General features: G+C 46.4%; 1 protein-coding gene across 2 annotated transcripts in view; it reads right to left on the bottom strand.

Moving 5' to 3' along the window:
* Positions 1-16316, bottom strand: part of WDR59 (WD repeat domain 59) — a 1027519-nt gene that overhangs the window by 497907 nt on the left and 513296 nt on the right. For both annotated transcript variants that reach the window (XM_086945225.1, XM_086945226.1), the window contains exon 15: positions 13015-13110. In XM_086945225.1, the coding sequence (XP_086801351.1) occupies positions 13015-13110 (96 nt within the window). The remainder of the gene's footprint in view (positions 1-13014; positions 13111-16316) is intronic.

Genomic DNA, 16316 nt, shown 5'->3' with positions numbered 1-16316 from the left:
AACTTTAGGGCAAAGTAACACTCACACCCAAGACTGGTGTGAATATGGCATCCTTCTTTTTCCAAATTTGTAAAAGACCCTAAGAAGTGTATTTATATGCCCTGAAAATCAAGTCCGGACACATTTCTGGATGTTTCTGAACCACTAAAATGCTAGACATGACTGAGGAGTTTCTAGGAAACAGGAAGCCTCAATCCGTAGGCTGTGCATAACATGATATAAAACTATTAGAGAATGACAGCTATGCAGTGTTGAGAGAAAGGTGAGCTTTACTGAACAATATGGATCCCAAGCTAAAAGAATTTGTGACTGCAGAGACAGTCCCTATTGCATAGGGTGGCGGCTTGTTCCAGGATTTTTTCTGCAAGAAATTGCGGAAGTTAGTCATGCATTATGTTTATGCACCGAGCCCATGCCTCCATCAAAAAAACGTTTTTGTTTCCAAGTGTTTTGCTATTGGTGACTGAGACAGTGGGTGCTTGTCCAATATTGCAGAGTGACAGGCGATGCCTTGGTGCTTCTCATTTTCACACAGAATGTTAGGGTCCCAAAGAGAAATGAATGGTGACAGACCACTGACCTTTTCAGATCAAGAATACAAGTTCACATTGATGCCCAAAAGGAGGGGATTCTCTCCCCGGTCCTGCAGGTGGCTACTATTGTGGTCATATACAAGGAGGGCAAGCCATGTGATCAATGTGGGTCCAATAGACCCATTTCTTTGCTGAACTCGGAAGTTAACATCTTGTCCACGATTCTAGCGACTCGCTTCCTGGGGGTGACTAAGGGTCTGACCCATGAAGGCCAGTCTGGATTGATGTCAGGCAGATCTATCCGCCAGAACCTTAGATGTACACATAATTGGCTTATGTAGATGGTAAAAGGGACAAGCCCACCGGTGTTTTTATCATTGGATGCAGAGAAAGCATTCAACGTGGTCAACTGGCAGTTCCTCAACGCTACCCTGACTAAATTTGGACTTGGACCAAAATTGCGAAGCTAGGTGGCACTCCTATATAAACAACCAATGGCTGCAATTCGTGTCAGTGGTCGGTGCTCGGCACCCTTCCCGATCAAGAGAGGTACAAGACAGGACTGCCCCCTGTCACCTCTCCTCTTTGCGCTTACTCTAGAGTCGCTGGCCTGTTCCATTAGGATACACCCCTTGATTCGGTGAATCCATATCACATCCACGGACACAGAAGAGCAGAAAATCACGCTCTATGCTGATGACATTCTGATGTACATCACGCACCCAAAAACAACCATACCGGCCCTTTTCGACTTGATCACGGACTACAGACGACTCTCGGGGTACAAAATCAACTGAAATAAATCTATACTGTCCTGCCCGACTAACATACAACTAGACTGCCCTCTGCCCGGGGAACTGTGAGTGCAATGAGGGGCTTCAAATATCTAGGTATTTTTGTCACGCCGCACGCAGAGGTGTGTAGGGAGAGGGAGAATTTGGGCATGATCCTGAGCAATTTTATGGCCGACAGACAAATGGAAAGATCTCCCTCTCACCATGCTTGGTCGAGCAGGGCATTTTAAAATGAACACCCTGCCTCAACTCTTGTATGCCCTCCAGAACTCGTACCATACCCGACCCAGGGCCTTATTTACAGAAATCGATAACATAATTAGATCACTGATATGGCGGGACGGACACCCCAGAATTGCACTTCAGACGCTGCAGCGCAACCCCTACAATGGAGGGATCGCACTCCCTGATATAGAGGCTTACTATTGGGCATCCCACCTGATTCCCATAAATGAATGGACACACAAACACAGAGACCATCCCGCATATCGTCGAGAGAGAGAGAGAGAGAGAGATGCTATGCAACACCATCTACATCTACTTTTTCTTCATGGGGGGAAGGGCAGCTCGCATCTACTCAAGTGACCTTGTTGGCATTGAAGAGGGCTAGCAAGACCTTGGGCTGGATGAAACTGATTATGCAGACCACACCACTCTGGGAAGGGACTTGGTTTAGAGAATTGGAAGTGTACTTACCTTCAGTAATGATATATCTGGTATAGACACAGTCTAGCCGCAGCTTCCTGAACTTAGAATATCTCCCCCAGGTGGAAAATCTTTTTTCCCCAGCAATACCTCTGCACGCCGGGAGGCTGCAATGCCTCTCCCGGCGTGCTGACGTCAGTTTTCTACAGGACACTTTTCAGCGGAGCCATGCAAAAATTGTGATAGCATAGGAACAGTGTGTGTTAAAAAAAGAGCAAAATCGTTGAAATAAAAACGATAAGTAACATAAAAAAGAGAAACAATAGGAAGTTGAAAAAGCACCCAGTAACCGAAGAGACTAAAGGTAGCTCACAGAGCACTTGCTGCAAGCAAGGGCTCAACAAATTGCCAGGACGTGCCCCACCTCGAGGGAGTAACGGCTGCGGCACAAAAGATAGGACAAGCCAGACACAGCTTGTCACCACAGGAGGGAAATTAAAAGAACCACCATATTGAAGCAACATGTTGCAAGTCAAGTGACTAGAAGTGAACGACCACCAGAAAGATCACTACACACACCCTCCAGAGATTGAAGGAGTGGAACAACAAAGAGAACCTAACATAACCGACTGCCATAGAAAAAGGTACAGGCGTGGATGGTGGATGGAAATTAAAAACAGAATAACTCCGCGCATGAGGAACACAGGTGGAGGAACATGAGAAGGCAGTGAAAAGTACAGACCTGAACTACCTAAAAACGTGGATGGAGTGGAAAGCGAAAGGGCTCGAAAACCGAATACCCCCTGCGCCAAATGGAAGGTGCGAGAACACGCCACCAAACAAACACTAGGATGGAGGGGAGGTCGAAGGGCCCCACGCAGAACAACACACCGTACCCCAGTGTGAGGTGCGAGAGCACACCTCCGAAAGACCACGGCCACCAGAAAAAGTGGGGCTAGATGGAAAAACACCATATGAAAAGGCTTTCGCAGAGCGGGGGGATGGGCGGGGGTTAAGGAAAGTGTGGCTAGACTGTGTCTCTACCAGATATATCGTTACAGAAGGTAAGTAACTCTTCCATCTGATAGAGACATCTAGCCGCAGATTCCTTAACTTAAAATAAATATCAAAGCCATAGGAGTAGGGTCTGCGAAACAACCACCAAGTTCCAGGAGAATATATTTGTCAAAAGGCTTGATGAAACAGGGTGGGAACCGTAATGTCAGGGCAACTGACATAAGACCCAGAAAACTCCGTAAGGAACATGACAACGGTAGAGCATACCGCCTAAACATACACCATAGCAGATGCCAAAACGATACAGGGGACAGTCTGAAGACTGTCCGGCCATGAACTGGAGCCGCAACACAAGGCCCATGCGTGTAAGAAAAAACACACATCAAATGTGTACCCCTTAGGACATGCAACAACAGTGGCAGGGCTGAACCCAGAGACTGGTGCCAACAGAGACAAAAGAGTCACCATGGAGCAAATGCTCAGTAGGTGGCATGCAGCCAAATGTACTAAAAGGTACCACCATGAGGAGACAACCTGCAAGCCTAGAACGCATAGGGGACTCTATCCCGAAGGAGAGAGTAAGCAAGAAGGCCAGATACTACAGCAAAAAGAACCTAGTATGCGAGCACCCCCATGGCGTGCAGAACCTACGACATATACACACAGAGACAGCAATGTTGCCACACATACGTGAAGGGATCAAACCCTAAACAGGGGAGTTGATCAAATGGTACCACTGTACCGGTGTACGGTAGAACAGTCCCAGAATGCAAGCGGGAACCTAGACCACAAGACTGTCATTAAGAGATTGAGAAAAGGCACAGACAGAAGCCCATCGCCAGAAGCACACATCACCATAGACCGACACAGTCTACCAACAAGGAGAATGCCAAGAAGACATGCACAGTAATGCTACCTAAAAAAGCAACTGTGCCAGAAATGGGAGTAAGAGCTCACCCCCATAAAAATAGCTGGTGGGGAGCACAACACCAGTGCTACAAATGTGAGTAAGAACCCACACCCGGAGAAACAGCTGGGGTGGAGCACAGATTTGGTGGCAGAAAGTTATAGAAAAGTGCCACCCTTTGAAGAAGTAAGAAATATGCACAGGGCAGGACCGGAAAAACGGAACCCCTGTCCTGCCCAAAGCAAAGGTCAGGAGACTCCGCTAGGGAAGTGGGGTAGGAGGCAACACAAAGCCGAGACTGAGCCAGCGGGAACTCCCCTCGCCATAGGCAAGAACTAGACAGTGCTTGAGCCACAAGAAAGAATGTAGAGCACAACCTGTGTACACCAATACGGCGACTATTCACAGAATACAGCAGAGACTGTTCCGGAACAGAGGGACCTGCCTCACAGGGGTGCATGTCCACCTGTAGACAGGCAATATAGACCCCAACCAAACAGCAGGGAAGGACACCCCTACTGAGGCGTGGATGTACTACAGACCAACCGTAGACGACCCATTGTAATCCCCGGAGAGAGACCAACCCGATGGACCTCAACACAGGAGGCATCCTACAACAGTGGAAAGAGTCAACTTGCGGCAAAACTTCCCGGGTAAGGAAGAGTAGCAATATAACTGCCAACAAATATCCCACATAGGGTAAGGAACAACCCTAAAGAAGAAGGGTTCCTCTTGAGACAAGCTTGTGGGCAGAGGCTCAAAAGAAAGGTATACACAGCTAAACCTGCTGTACCAAAATAAGGAAATAACACGGCTTAACAGCCACACAGCTTAGAACAGCTGTAACCCAAAACAGGTAACAGCGAAGAAAGTGACGGCACCGTCACAAAACCAAAAATCCTCCATAAGGATTAAAACCTTGAAAGACAAGCAAACATAGACAGGAGGCGCCTGACCGCCGAATCAGCATTGGCGTCAAAAAGAGTGACCCCATCAAATGGTAGATCTCTAAGCCGCTCCTGAACATGCTCTGGGAAAACGCCATTGCGTAACCACAGCGGCGCATGACAACCGACCTGGCCATAATCTGACCCACGTAGTCAGTGGTGTCCATGGCAGACCGAATCGAAAATTGCACCATATCATGGCCATCATGGATTATGCGGGCCAGATCCGCACAAGAGTTCTCCGGTAAGAAAGGGAGGAGCTGCTCAACAGAGTCCCAAATGGCAAATGTAGCCCGAGCAAACACACAACGTGTTTAGGGACTTGAGTCCCGCGCTGGCTGAGGCAAACACATCTCACCCACATGACTCCAACCACTGAGATTCCCGAGTGGGAGGATGCAACAGAGCAGGAGTAGTCGAGAGAGCTGCCTGAATCACAAATCCACCAGCCACAGGATGAAGGGTCAAACAGGCGGGGTCATCAGGAGCTGGGCGATGGCCATGTGCCATAGCACGATCCACAGTGTCTCCCGAAAAGGGCCTCGCCCACGCCCCGAGGAGGATGTCAAATAATAACTCTGCAAATGGCAACAATGGCTCCATGTCCCCACGCCCTGGTGGAGAAGATCCAGCAATGGCTCTGAAGGCCTAGAGACTGAGGGCGGCTGCATCCTCAAAATGCCTACAGTTCTGCAAATAGCCCTGATAAACGCCCCACTAGCCTCCGTGGCCCCGCGAGGCGGTGACAGCAAGTCATCAGTAGGTGACAGACGCAAGCTAATCCGGTCACGTAACAGAGGCTCAGCAAAAGGATGAGTAGGCCAATGCCCCACTGGCGCCCGCTCCGGAGAGGGTTGAAATTACTCAGGGGTGGGGAATCCAATGGGACCACACCTTACACCAATAAAGCCAGAGATGGTACCGGTGTTGAATGCGTCAAGGCGACGTCGTCCCGGCGTCGTCGACCTCCGAAAAGGCCTCGACTGGCAAAGTGAGGCCTGCCCCGTCGACCTCCGAAAAGGCCTCAGCCAGCTGAGTCAAGCCAGTGGCGGCAACCTCCAGAACGGCTGTGACCGACCAGTGTCGGACTGGCGACGACTCAACATACCCAGAGGTGGAAACCTGCAGGGAGAGAGTGTGCCGAAGCGGTGTCCTGCACCGCACCGCAGCCACCTCCAGCGATGCCGCAGGGAGCCTCGGAAGGCTGTGCGACAGCGCTGAGGAAAGGCTAGACGCGTGGGATACCCCTTCGGGCCGTGTACCGATGTTGCGGCGACTCCGGAGTAGGAGTCAGGGGACTCGGTCGGTGCCGAGGTAAACCCGCCGACGGAGTCCCAACCTGAGTCCCTGCCCCCACTGTGGGGCCCAAAGGCGCGCCATGGAGTGGGGGCAAAGCAAGAAAGGACTGCAGGGCCCTCTAACTGAGGCGGAGTCTCCTCAGCACCCGGAAACGGGGGATATGCAGGGTCTGACGCCTGGAGGTCTGAGTCCGGCAAAGACCCGGATCCGCAGGCCCCGAAATGATGTTGACACGAAGCTGACGACTCCCCCGACTTCCGTTTGTGCTTACCCGAGGTAGGCGAATGGCGCCAACAGTCCCGGGACCTGCCCCGAACAGGAACGTCCTCCTCTGAGGACCGGCCCTGCTGGACGTCGCCGCTGGCGAGCGGTCCGTTCTCGACATCTTGGCAGACAGCATCTTCTTGCAGCATTCCTGAAGGGATTTTGGCTGCAGATGGCGACAAGCATCGCACTGTACGGAGTCGTGGTGCTCACCCAAGCACCACATACAGATTTCATGAATCGCTGACATCTGTCGCGAGTAGACCGGCACGACTTAAAGACCGCAGGCATTGAACACACTGTTCCTTGACTCAAAAAGGTGAAAAGAAGGCCTGAAGGTAAGAAAAACAGGCCAGAGGTATCGCTTTCCAGGATCCACGTTAGGATGCTGGAAAAAAAAAACTCACGTCAGCACGCCGGGAGGGGCATATATGGCTCCATTGATGTCACTTCCGTGGACGACGTCAGGATGGAGCCGTGCAACGCCGCCTGCCGGCGTGCATAGGTATTGCTGGGTAAAAAAGATTTTCCGAATCCAGTCTGACGCCTGGGGAGATGTTCTAAGTTAATAAATCTGCAGCTAGATGTCTCTATCAGATACAAAAGCTCAGAGGGTTTGAGACCTGGGACCTTCTCAAGATCTCCACGATAGGGGACATTACTGAAAAAGGGGAGCTTAAAACATGGGAGAAATTCAAGCAAAAATACAACATGAACAACTCCCAATTACTCAACTACGCACAATTGCGACATGCGTGGATGGCGGGAAACATCCCTAGTGAGTAACTTCTGGAATACGCTCACTTGGAAGGCAGACTCCTGCAGGAGGAGCGGATTGGTAAAGCGGTTAACCCTCACATATTAAACCATTAACAACTATATCCCTGATGGGCTGCTAGGCGTCCAAACAAGGTGGGAGAAGGATGTGGAGTCCATGGAGGATATTGATTGGGAGGCGGCATTAATGCACCCCAGGGAGGTGGCCAAATAGGCAAGACTTTGACTCATCCAACTTTAAATACTGCAGCGAACGTACCATGATAGGGATAGACTGCATAGAATCGGAAGGGCAGAGTCGTCACTTCGCCTGATGTGCACCGCCACTAAAAGTGATTTCTACCATACGATCTGGACGTGTCCCACACTCCTATCATACTGGACGCAGGTGACTGGACTATTAGGAACAGTCCTAGGGGTAACACTGCAGATGGAACGCAACTTCCTAATTCTAGGGATCCCTAGCGAGGTGGACATAACCAGAACACAGTTGACTTTTGCCTCTTTGGGGTTGGTGGTGGCTAAGAGGGAAATTGCCAGGAGATGGGGGGTGGCCAACAAACCGACCATCCAGGATTCGGCAAGAGGAATGGACATTTACATGGCAGCCTAACAGGTCACATATCGTAGCAGAGGGTGCCCCAAAACATTTCACAAGATCTGGGACCCCTGGAGAAAACACCTTGGGTTGGAAGTGGGAGATGGCACGCAACAGTCCATCAGACACACGGCACAGGAGACTCCAATGTAGGGGCCCGAGCTCATACCACTTAAAAAAATTACTCCTTCCACTTATCAGAAACTGTTCCCTGGTTCAGGATGCAACCATATAATCATGACGACAGTTACCACTGGCATACCCAGTTTTATATTGATCAAGGGATGGGGAGGGGAGGTGGCCTTGCTGTTAACGATCATATCAGTAATGGCTTGAGATCCAATTTAATTAATGTGCCATGTAGGCAATCTTTTGTGCTGATTGTTCAGTTGAATAAAATAAAAAATGTATTCCCCCCCTCAAAAAAGAGTAGAGGTTCACAGAAGAATGGGGTCCTTGAATGCCAAGGTGAAGAGAGATGATAATTAAAACCAAGAGGATTTCTGAGCGCTCTTCTTCATGTACAGAAAAATAAAATGAACCATCAACCAGTAATAATGAACATCCTGGGACAAAGAGACAGAATGGCATGCCTTGATTTGAAGGACAAGTACCCATTTTCCCCCCGCACTAAAATGATATGTACCCATTTTTCTCCACACTATCAGTTTCCTAAGGTATAAAGAGGTCTGTGAGTATGCAGCTCTCCCATTCGTGCTGCCTTCAGCCTTTGATATTTTAACAAGCTTCTGAGGCTGGTGATGGAGTTTTTCAGAGTATCATGTAGTTTCTAGGACCCCCCCAGGTCCTGTGCATTGTGGATGACCTAAACTGAGGGCTTGGTGGGCAGACAGACTCTGGACACCCCCATAGGATGAGTCAGCCATTACACCATGGCGGACTCATTCTGTCAGCCATGATGGTAGTCGCACTGTAGAGCCGGATGGCTCTACAGTGCCACTACCATCCCCCTCTATCTACAGTGATGTGTGTAGTTTCTGACAACCACTGAACATGACATCCCTGATTCCTCAGGTATCGTGGAAACAATACAGTATCTTTCGCTTAGTCACTCTAGCTTACTTTTCTCAGAATACATGGAATGACAATTGTAACGGTTTAAATAATTATTTATTAGTCAAGCGTCAGTCTAGTATGAAACATGTTAGCTGCGATAATCAAAAGACAGGAGCAGACAAATGTAATCGCTAGTACCAATATCGTAAAAAGTAGATACATTTCTACCACAGTGCTAATAAGATGAATAAAAGCATTTTACATAAAACAATAGCATTGGTGTACTCCTATGATACGTAGCCTACCTAAGCGTGCCTAGCCTAGACATGTAAGTGAAGCATATATGTGTAAGTGCTAAGATTCGTCCTAATGGAACCTCTGGGAGCCAAGAATTCCCCGGGGAAGTGCTAACACCTCACCTGATGGTTCTGAATGAAGGACCCCGTCTCTGCGTCAAGGTTGGCACCCCACAAGGGATGCCAGGTCTCGGCTGTCGAAGGATCAGTTGGCAGAGTATTGGTCCAGCTCGGAAGGAATTCTCCTCTGTCTGTGTAAGGGGGAGTGTCTTTTATACTAAAGTGGTCACTCTGGGGCTTTTCTAGAATCGATATGTTTTGAAAACATTCGCTAATCCCCTGCTAATCCTTTTCTAAACAAATATGATCATGTACAGCTGGCTGTTGGCCATGGATGAAAAAAGTGGTGACCAGTGTACAGAATAAATCTACCATGCCTGGGGACATGTTTATGCATGTCAGGTACAGGGATTAAGATATGATTCCAGGGGCCTGATGTTGGAGAGACAGAAGTAAGCTACTAGGTAAAATGTCACCTGTGTAAGACCGTTATGTCGTGTGGATGGCATACGATGTATGTAATCGGTATGTACATGATGGGACTAACCTAAAGGACATGACAAGGGCTCTGGAGTTGAAGCTGAAAGTGCAACTGAAAGATATTTTATGAGGGATCACTGCTCACAACAGCTGGGTTTACAGGATATGGCAGTGAACCTGATCCAGAGATTAGCTATTGCCATCAAGGAGGACAAGTATGAACGGATTCCCCAAAAGAGCAATATTTTGATGAAATTTGTCATTCACCATGTAGGCACTATAATGAAGCTAAAACCAAAGGAAAAGTCTCATTAGGATGGCATTAAGGGAATCGATTTGTTTGAGACACATTGCCAAAGTTGTTGGCCTGCTTTGGTCTTCGATCCAGGTCATATTTCCTGGTTTAATACATTACAAAGTTATTCAGAGATATTCCCGCTCTCTCAAGTATTCAAAGATGCATCTTACTATCAAGGATATGTCGGAGTTCCAATGGTGATTGGGTCACATGGGGGCCTAGAACGGAAGGATGATTATCGGTATTCCTCCAAACCTGAAAATAGAGTCAGATGCCAGCCGTTTGTACTATGTATCCCATTGTGGAGACGTAGCTACAGAAGGAAAGTGCATTCTCTTAAAAACTGATGTTACCTCAGACGTCCACCACACACCAGCCTTGGGGATCTCAGTCTAGAATCCTGGCAGATGTGGCCAAAGAAATCTGGCACTTGTGCCTGAACAGGGAAATCTCTTTGAAACCAAAATACATAGCGGGCTCTCAGAACCTAATAGCAGATTGGCACTCCAGGCCGCAGCTCAAGTTAATGGAAACAAGACCAAGTGATTTGATAAAAGTGCTTTAATAAATGAAATACATCTTTTTCAGACACTAAAGACTAGGTTAGTCCATGTGTAGAGGATCAGATTTGAAAATGGGGTGATCTCTATACTGAAGGGCTGTTTAGCTATCACGACTATAAAATGGAAGACACAATTGTCGTTAGAGATTTGTTTATATTTTCATCTCAGCTTGGCAAGCAAGCAGATATCCCCTGTCTTACCACAGGAGCCCCCTACATTTAAGATATTTGTATTGCAGAGAAATCAGCAAAAAGAATATTACCATCTCTACACATCATTCCAAATAGTGGCCACAATACATACAGTACAATCCAGGGATAAATGGAATGCTGACGTAGGAGTTCGATTAACAGAGGAGATATACGAATATTGTTGCTACCCAACTGGAAAGTTTGCCCCGAACAGTAGGCTATGTCTCATACACTTTCGATACTACACTTCGTTTGTGTTATGGAAGTGGGACATTAGGCAGGACTCTCTGTGCGTAAGATGTCAAGCTGGAGAGGAGGGATTTCTGCACCTTGGGATGTACTACCCAAGGGTGAGGGGATTCTGGAAGTGTGGTGTAGGAGGCCTTGTCAAAGATGACAGATATGTCAGGTAACGATACACCTCTGATCGAATTGCTAGGATGGGTGAAGCCAATCCCTCATTCAAATAGAAGAGTTGTTGTCCTAGCACTGCTGTTACCTAAATGTGAGGTTTCCTGCCACTGGGGAAGTCACAAAATGCCAACATGTAGGATGTGGATGTTTGACTCAATTTAATGTAATGATAATTCTAAATATATGCAGTGATGTTCCTTAAAGCATCCTGTCCTAAACGCATATGGACCCCTCTCAGCCGATTCCTATTGGTGGAGACACTGGAGGAGAGGGTGGCTGAAGAATGAACTTTACTAGAGCTAGACCTGAATATAAAAAACAGGTAATGCACCAAAAGTACTAGCAATACACTCGTTGGATGAAAGTTAAGGGAAGAAGAATAAGAATGGTCCATAGAATCAGTTTGTTATTGTTTTATAAACTGCTACTGATAACGTCGTTCTAGGACTGTGACAACCGAGTGGTATTTATCTTTGGCAAAATTATAATGTTTCAACTGGCACAATCCTGTAACACACACGGCAGATATCTTAACTGTTGTGTATCAATAAAAAACGTAATAATAAATCAAATAAAAAATAATTTAGGCCTTTTATTAGCAAGGAGCTGCAGATACGTCCTCTTGAACACTGTCATTTGGTGGATGGCAGAGTTAAGGGGTGGGCCTGAAGACTCTATTGTGAAAGGTGATAAAGTTGTTAAGTGAGGCCTGGCTTTTTGTCTTTCTCTGCTTAATCCTTCATTTGGACTGATGACAGCTAGGTGCAGAAACCTCAAACCTCTGTCTATTGGGGATGATACCAGATGGAGATGACCCTACTGTGAGAAGCCTCATTCTACACAAATGCTGTGTATGGAGAATAGCCTAGAAAGGACACTTGAAAGAACCTCCTCAAGCTGGTTCAACATTTGAGAAACTTGATCCACATTTGCTCTCTGCCAGGTGTGTGGTGTAAAAGTGGGACCCACCGCGCCACTTTGTGATTTCGTTTCAAAGCGCTCAATGGCCAGGTTTACAGAGACATAGTAGCATGTCCCCAGGCAAATCAGAGGCAAACAATCCCAACTCTTAAGTAGCTGTTCATTTTCGCGTGGCCCCTGAACAGGGTCTGACAGCCAGTCTAACTGTATAGGAGGACAACGAAGACTTATAAACAGGTCCAGAGGAGCAGGATAGCTTCCACAAAGTTCAGATCATCATCAAATGTACTATCATCAAATGTACTATTGCAGGTGGGGGCTGTGACGAGATGTGAATTCAAAATACACTGGCTCTAGTAGCTTCCACTTGTCTCTGTGGTTTAGCAATTGATCAAGCATCACCAGTTCCAGGGGATTTGCTGGAGTTAGTAGGATTGCTAAGGGGCTGTAGTTAGTCAAGAATGCTTTCTGCGAAAGCAATAAATGAGTGTCAGTCTGTAATGCACATTATGAAACGCGTGGTCTTTACAAAAAATCTCCCTTGACGGTGGAGGATTATATTGTGAAAAACAGGAATAAAAAATTGATACTATAATGTAGATTTGAGCCTAGGGATGGGCCAGAGTGAATGAAGAATCATGTGGTCCCATGCTCAGTGATAGATCAGTGCTGCATGGCTACCATACATGTGTTAATTGAGTATCAGCCAACAAGTGTCATACATCAGAGAAACATTCCTGTAACTGCACTGCAGAAAAGGATCACTATAGTGTTGTTTTTGCAGTAACTGTGAAAACTTCAGAAGAAATAAAGCAGCATGTGTACAAAATCAAGTATTTATTTTAAATAAAAGCAAGAGTGTGCTGGTGTAAAAAAAAAAAAGAGAAAAAGGAAATACAAAATTTCATCCAAGTTATGTGCACACCATAAAAATCAAAACATTTCAAAAGATACTCACAAAAACATGCAGAATGAGACTGAAGCTCAACTTACCACAAAGGACTCAAGAGATGACACAAGCTGCCGTAAGCAAGGTTCAAGACAGCTCTGATTCCGCTTCACTTTCTGTAGGGAGGTGTCTTTTAGGATCTGCCATAATAAAACAAAAAAACTGACTTCTGCATGAAGAACAAAACGCAACTGTGTTATTATGAATCACTCTCAATGAGGTCACAGACCCAATGACTCAGAATCTGAGTGGGTGTCAATAAAGCAGTGGTCAGGCTGCCAAGTTAATGTTTGCATTTGTAGTCACCATTATTTCAGCAAATGCGATTTCAGAATGTGACACTGCTGTGTAGGTGCCTTATTTGAAATGAAAATAGCCATTTTTGCTACAATTATGTGTTTTTCCTGGGTTATGTTCTACCGTAGTCAACTAATCACTACCATTTTCTATTTATAATTGACTCAACATGCAAGGAACTCTGATGTTCTAGATTTAGCCCAGTGCTATTTATTTATTCTCCTATCATTAACAGTGCAGTCATAGATTAGATGAAAGTTTAACTAGGTTAAACATTTTCTGGCCTTGGAAACTCAATACCTGAATTCTGTATTCGTCCATTTAAGCCATCGCAAATATTGTGAAGGGGTTATTGAGAAGTGAAAACTGCACTAGCTGCAATTAGCGCATTGACAGTCCCATTCCCTTGAGCTGGTATTAAATAGTCTAGGAATTAACAAATCATGTGAGAGTGAAACAAAATTAAGTCAACTGTAATGACTTTTGGCTGAAAAAAAATTATGAGGTCATAGTCCCTTTTTAATCACTGGGTAAAACACCACTGTATCTGTGCCTGGAAATGCTCACACTGCACAAGATTATAAGAGTATGATTTTTGTAGCTCCCCTCATCAAAGTTACAATACTTATGTGTTGTCTCACTGGTAGGATGGAAAGAATCTAGACTTTGTGATTACCAGAGAGAATGAAAAATATCCTAGCTATCGTAACTGAAAGCTTCAATTATATTAAGGACTCCGAGGCGATTATGCATTTAATCTTTACTTCGCTTGTTACAATTTTCAAACAGCAGCCATTTTAACATCAGATTTGTTATTAACCCTTTCGATGCTGATGACGAGCTCAGCTCGTCATCACCCACGGGTGTTGTGTGCTGATGACGAGCTGAGCTCGTCATGGTGCCACTAAAATGGCATTTTCCAGCACAGGGGGGGGAAACGCCCAGCAGCCATGTGGTTAACAAAGAAAGAACATTTTCAAAAGTTCTTTGGATAGCACAACATCAGCAACCAATCAGGTTAAGGTAATCTAAATATAGTCCATTTTTCATGTTCATGCTGCTTCTTTTCTTCAGGCGTATCACAATACCATCCCTTGCTTACGAATCCTAGTTAGAACTATTATTCCTTATGAAGGCAAAGAAACTAAGAAAATGATGCAAACTGTGTCTCAAAAGAGAGCAAGCAAACTCATATCAACCATGATAATTATGAGAAAGAAACATCAGTAGTCAATCAGTAGAGACATTTCAGAATAACGAATGAGTTACTTACCTTCGGTAACCATGTATCTGGTAGAGACACAGTCTAGCCGCAGATTCCTTAACTTAGAATATCCCCAGGAGTCAGACTGGATCCGGAAAACCTTTTCCCCAGCAGTACCTCTGCACGCTGGGGGCGGTGTCCCTCTGCTCCGTCCTGACATCGTCCACGGAAGTGAAGTCAATGGAGCCATATATGATAAACAACACCATGTTGAAGAAGTACTCAAGACCTGTAAGGTCTGAAGTGGGCGAAAGGAGCGCTCGCCCCATCAAAAGTCCCATCCAAGTGAAAGGCTGTGCCCCCCCTAAAAGACAACAGCAGTGGAAATAAATGGCATGACGAAGTACATTTCGCAACTACAGGATGGAGCTGTATGAAAAACAGACTGTAACCACAGGATAGAATTGCAAAGGACCACAAGACTGGAACAACAGGAGTCACAGCAAGTGACCAGGCGTGAACAACCATGTAGAACGTTCACCACACCACCTACAGTGACCTATGAACTGTAGAATAATCAAATAGAATCCCAACCCAAACGATTGTAGCATATACAAGGAGCCCCCAAGCAAATGGGGGGAAACAGACTAGGGCAGAGAGAGGTTAGAAAACGTCAGAATCTCCACGCTGGAGGAACCCAGGAGGAGCAGCATTGAAAAGCACAGAACCAAAAGAACGTATCCGTTAATAACAGTGACTAAGCACATTGGGAACAGCAGTGCCAGAGCAGCTGACACCAGACCTATGAAGCCCTGTAAGGGAGCATGAATAAGGGGAGGCAAAGGCACCACATTCAGTCAGAGGACGGTACGAACACTCCCTCATCTAGACAGGGTCAAAAAGAGACACAGACACTTCTGCAAGAAGATGGTAAACTGAGCACCGGATCCCATGGATCCGCCAGAGACAGAGTCCCAGAAAAGGGACAAAATAGTATTCCATCGGTAGAGCATACCACTGTACATTCACCACAGAGCATGCCAAAAAAAGAAATATGAGGGAACAGATATCACCATGCAGAGATATACTGAACACTTAATCTTCAGTCTAAGAGTCCAGACCTTCACCATCCGGCCAGAGTGACTCAAGTCAAGACTACCAGGAGAGACCGGTATGTGAAAGATAGGATACACACAGGAGACAAGAGGGTACTCTGATTACCACACCACAGCTAAACAAAATCCCAAGGAATGGGATTACCAACAGCACGCATGTGGCTGCAAGGCGAGGCAGGCGCATCACCAGGTATGCAACCAACCGAACCCAGAGGTACAAACGTCGAAGGGAAACCGGCAAGCCGGGGACACACAGAATGCTCTTTCCCATATGAGAGAGAGAGCAGAGACCGGGGGGCAACCCCCCAATACTAGGGCAAGGAAAACCTAGTATGCACATTCTTCATAGATAAATCATGATATATATACCCAAGACAAAGACGTATATGGAATATGCTACTTACCAGTATGCATCTGTTCTTGGCATGTAGGGCTGCTGACATTCATATCTTTGCATAGATCGCCGCCTAGTGTTGGGTCCGGATGATTGCACATTGTTGTCCTGGAAGAGTCTTCGAAGTATCACGAGATAGGTGGCTCCTCCCCTGGACTACAGTGCGCATGGGCATCCTCTCTATCCCCAGATTGTTTTTTGCCATTGTGGCGAGGATGGAGTGTAATACTGAAAGTGATGACCATGCCTGAAAATGATTCTGAGTGCTACAGCTGCGACAGGCACCGGGGAGGAGGGCGGGCGATATGAATGTCAGCAGCCCTACATGCCAAGAAT

This window comes from Lissotriton vulgaris, chromosome 12 (genome assembly GCF_964263255.1).
Source record: "Lissotriton vulgaris chromosome 12, aLisVul1.2, whole genome shotgun sequence".
Lineage (NCBI taxonomy): Eukaryota > Metazoa > Chordata > Amphibia > Caudata > Salamandridae > Lissotriton > Lissotriton vulgaris.
Note: the sequence above shows the minus strand (reverse complement) of the source record. Positions and strands in the feature narration are given on the sequence as shown.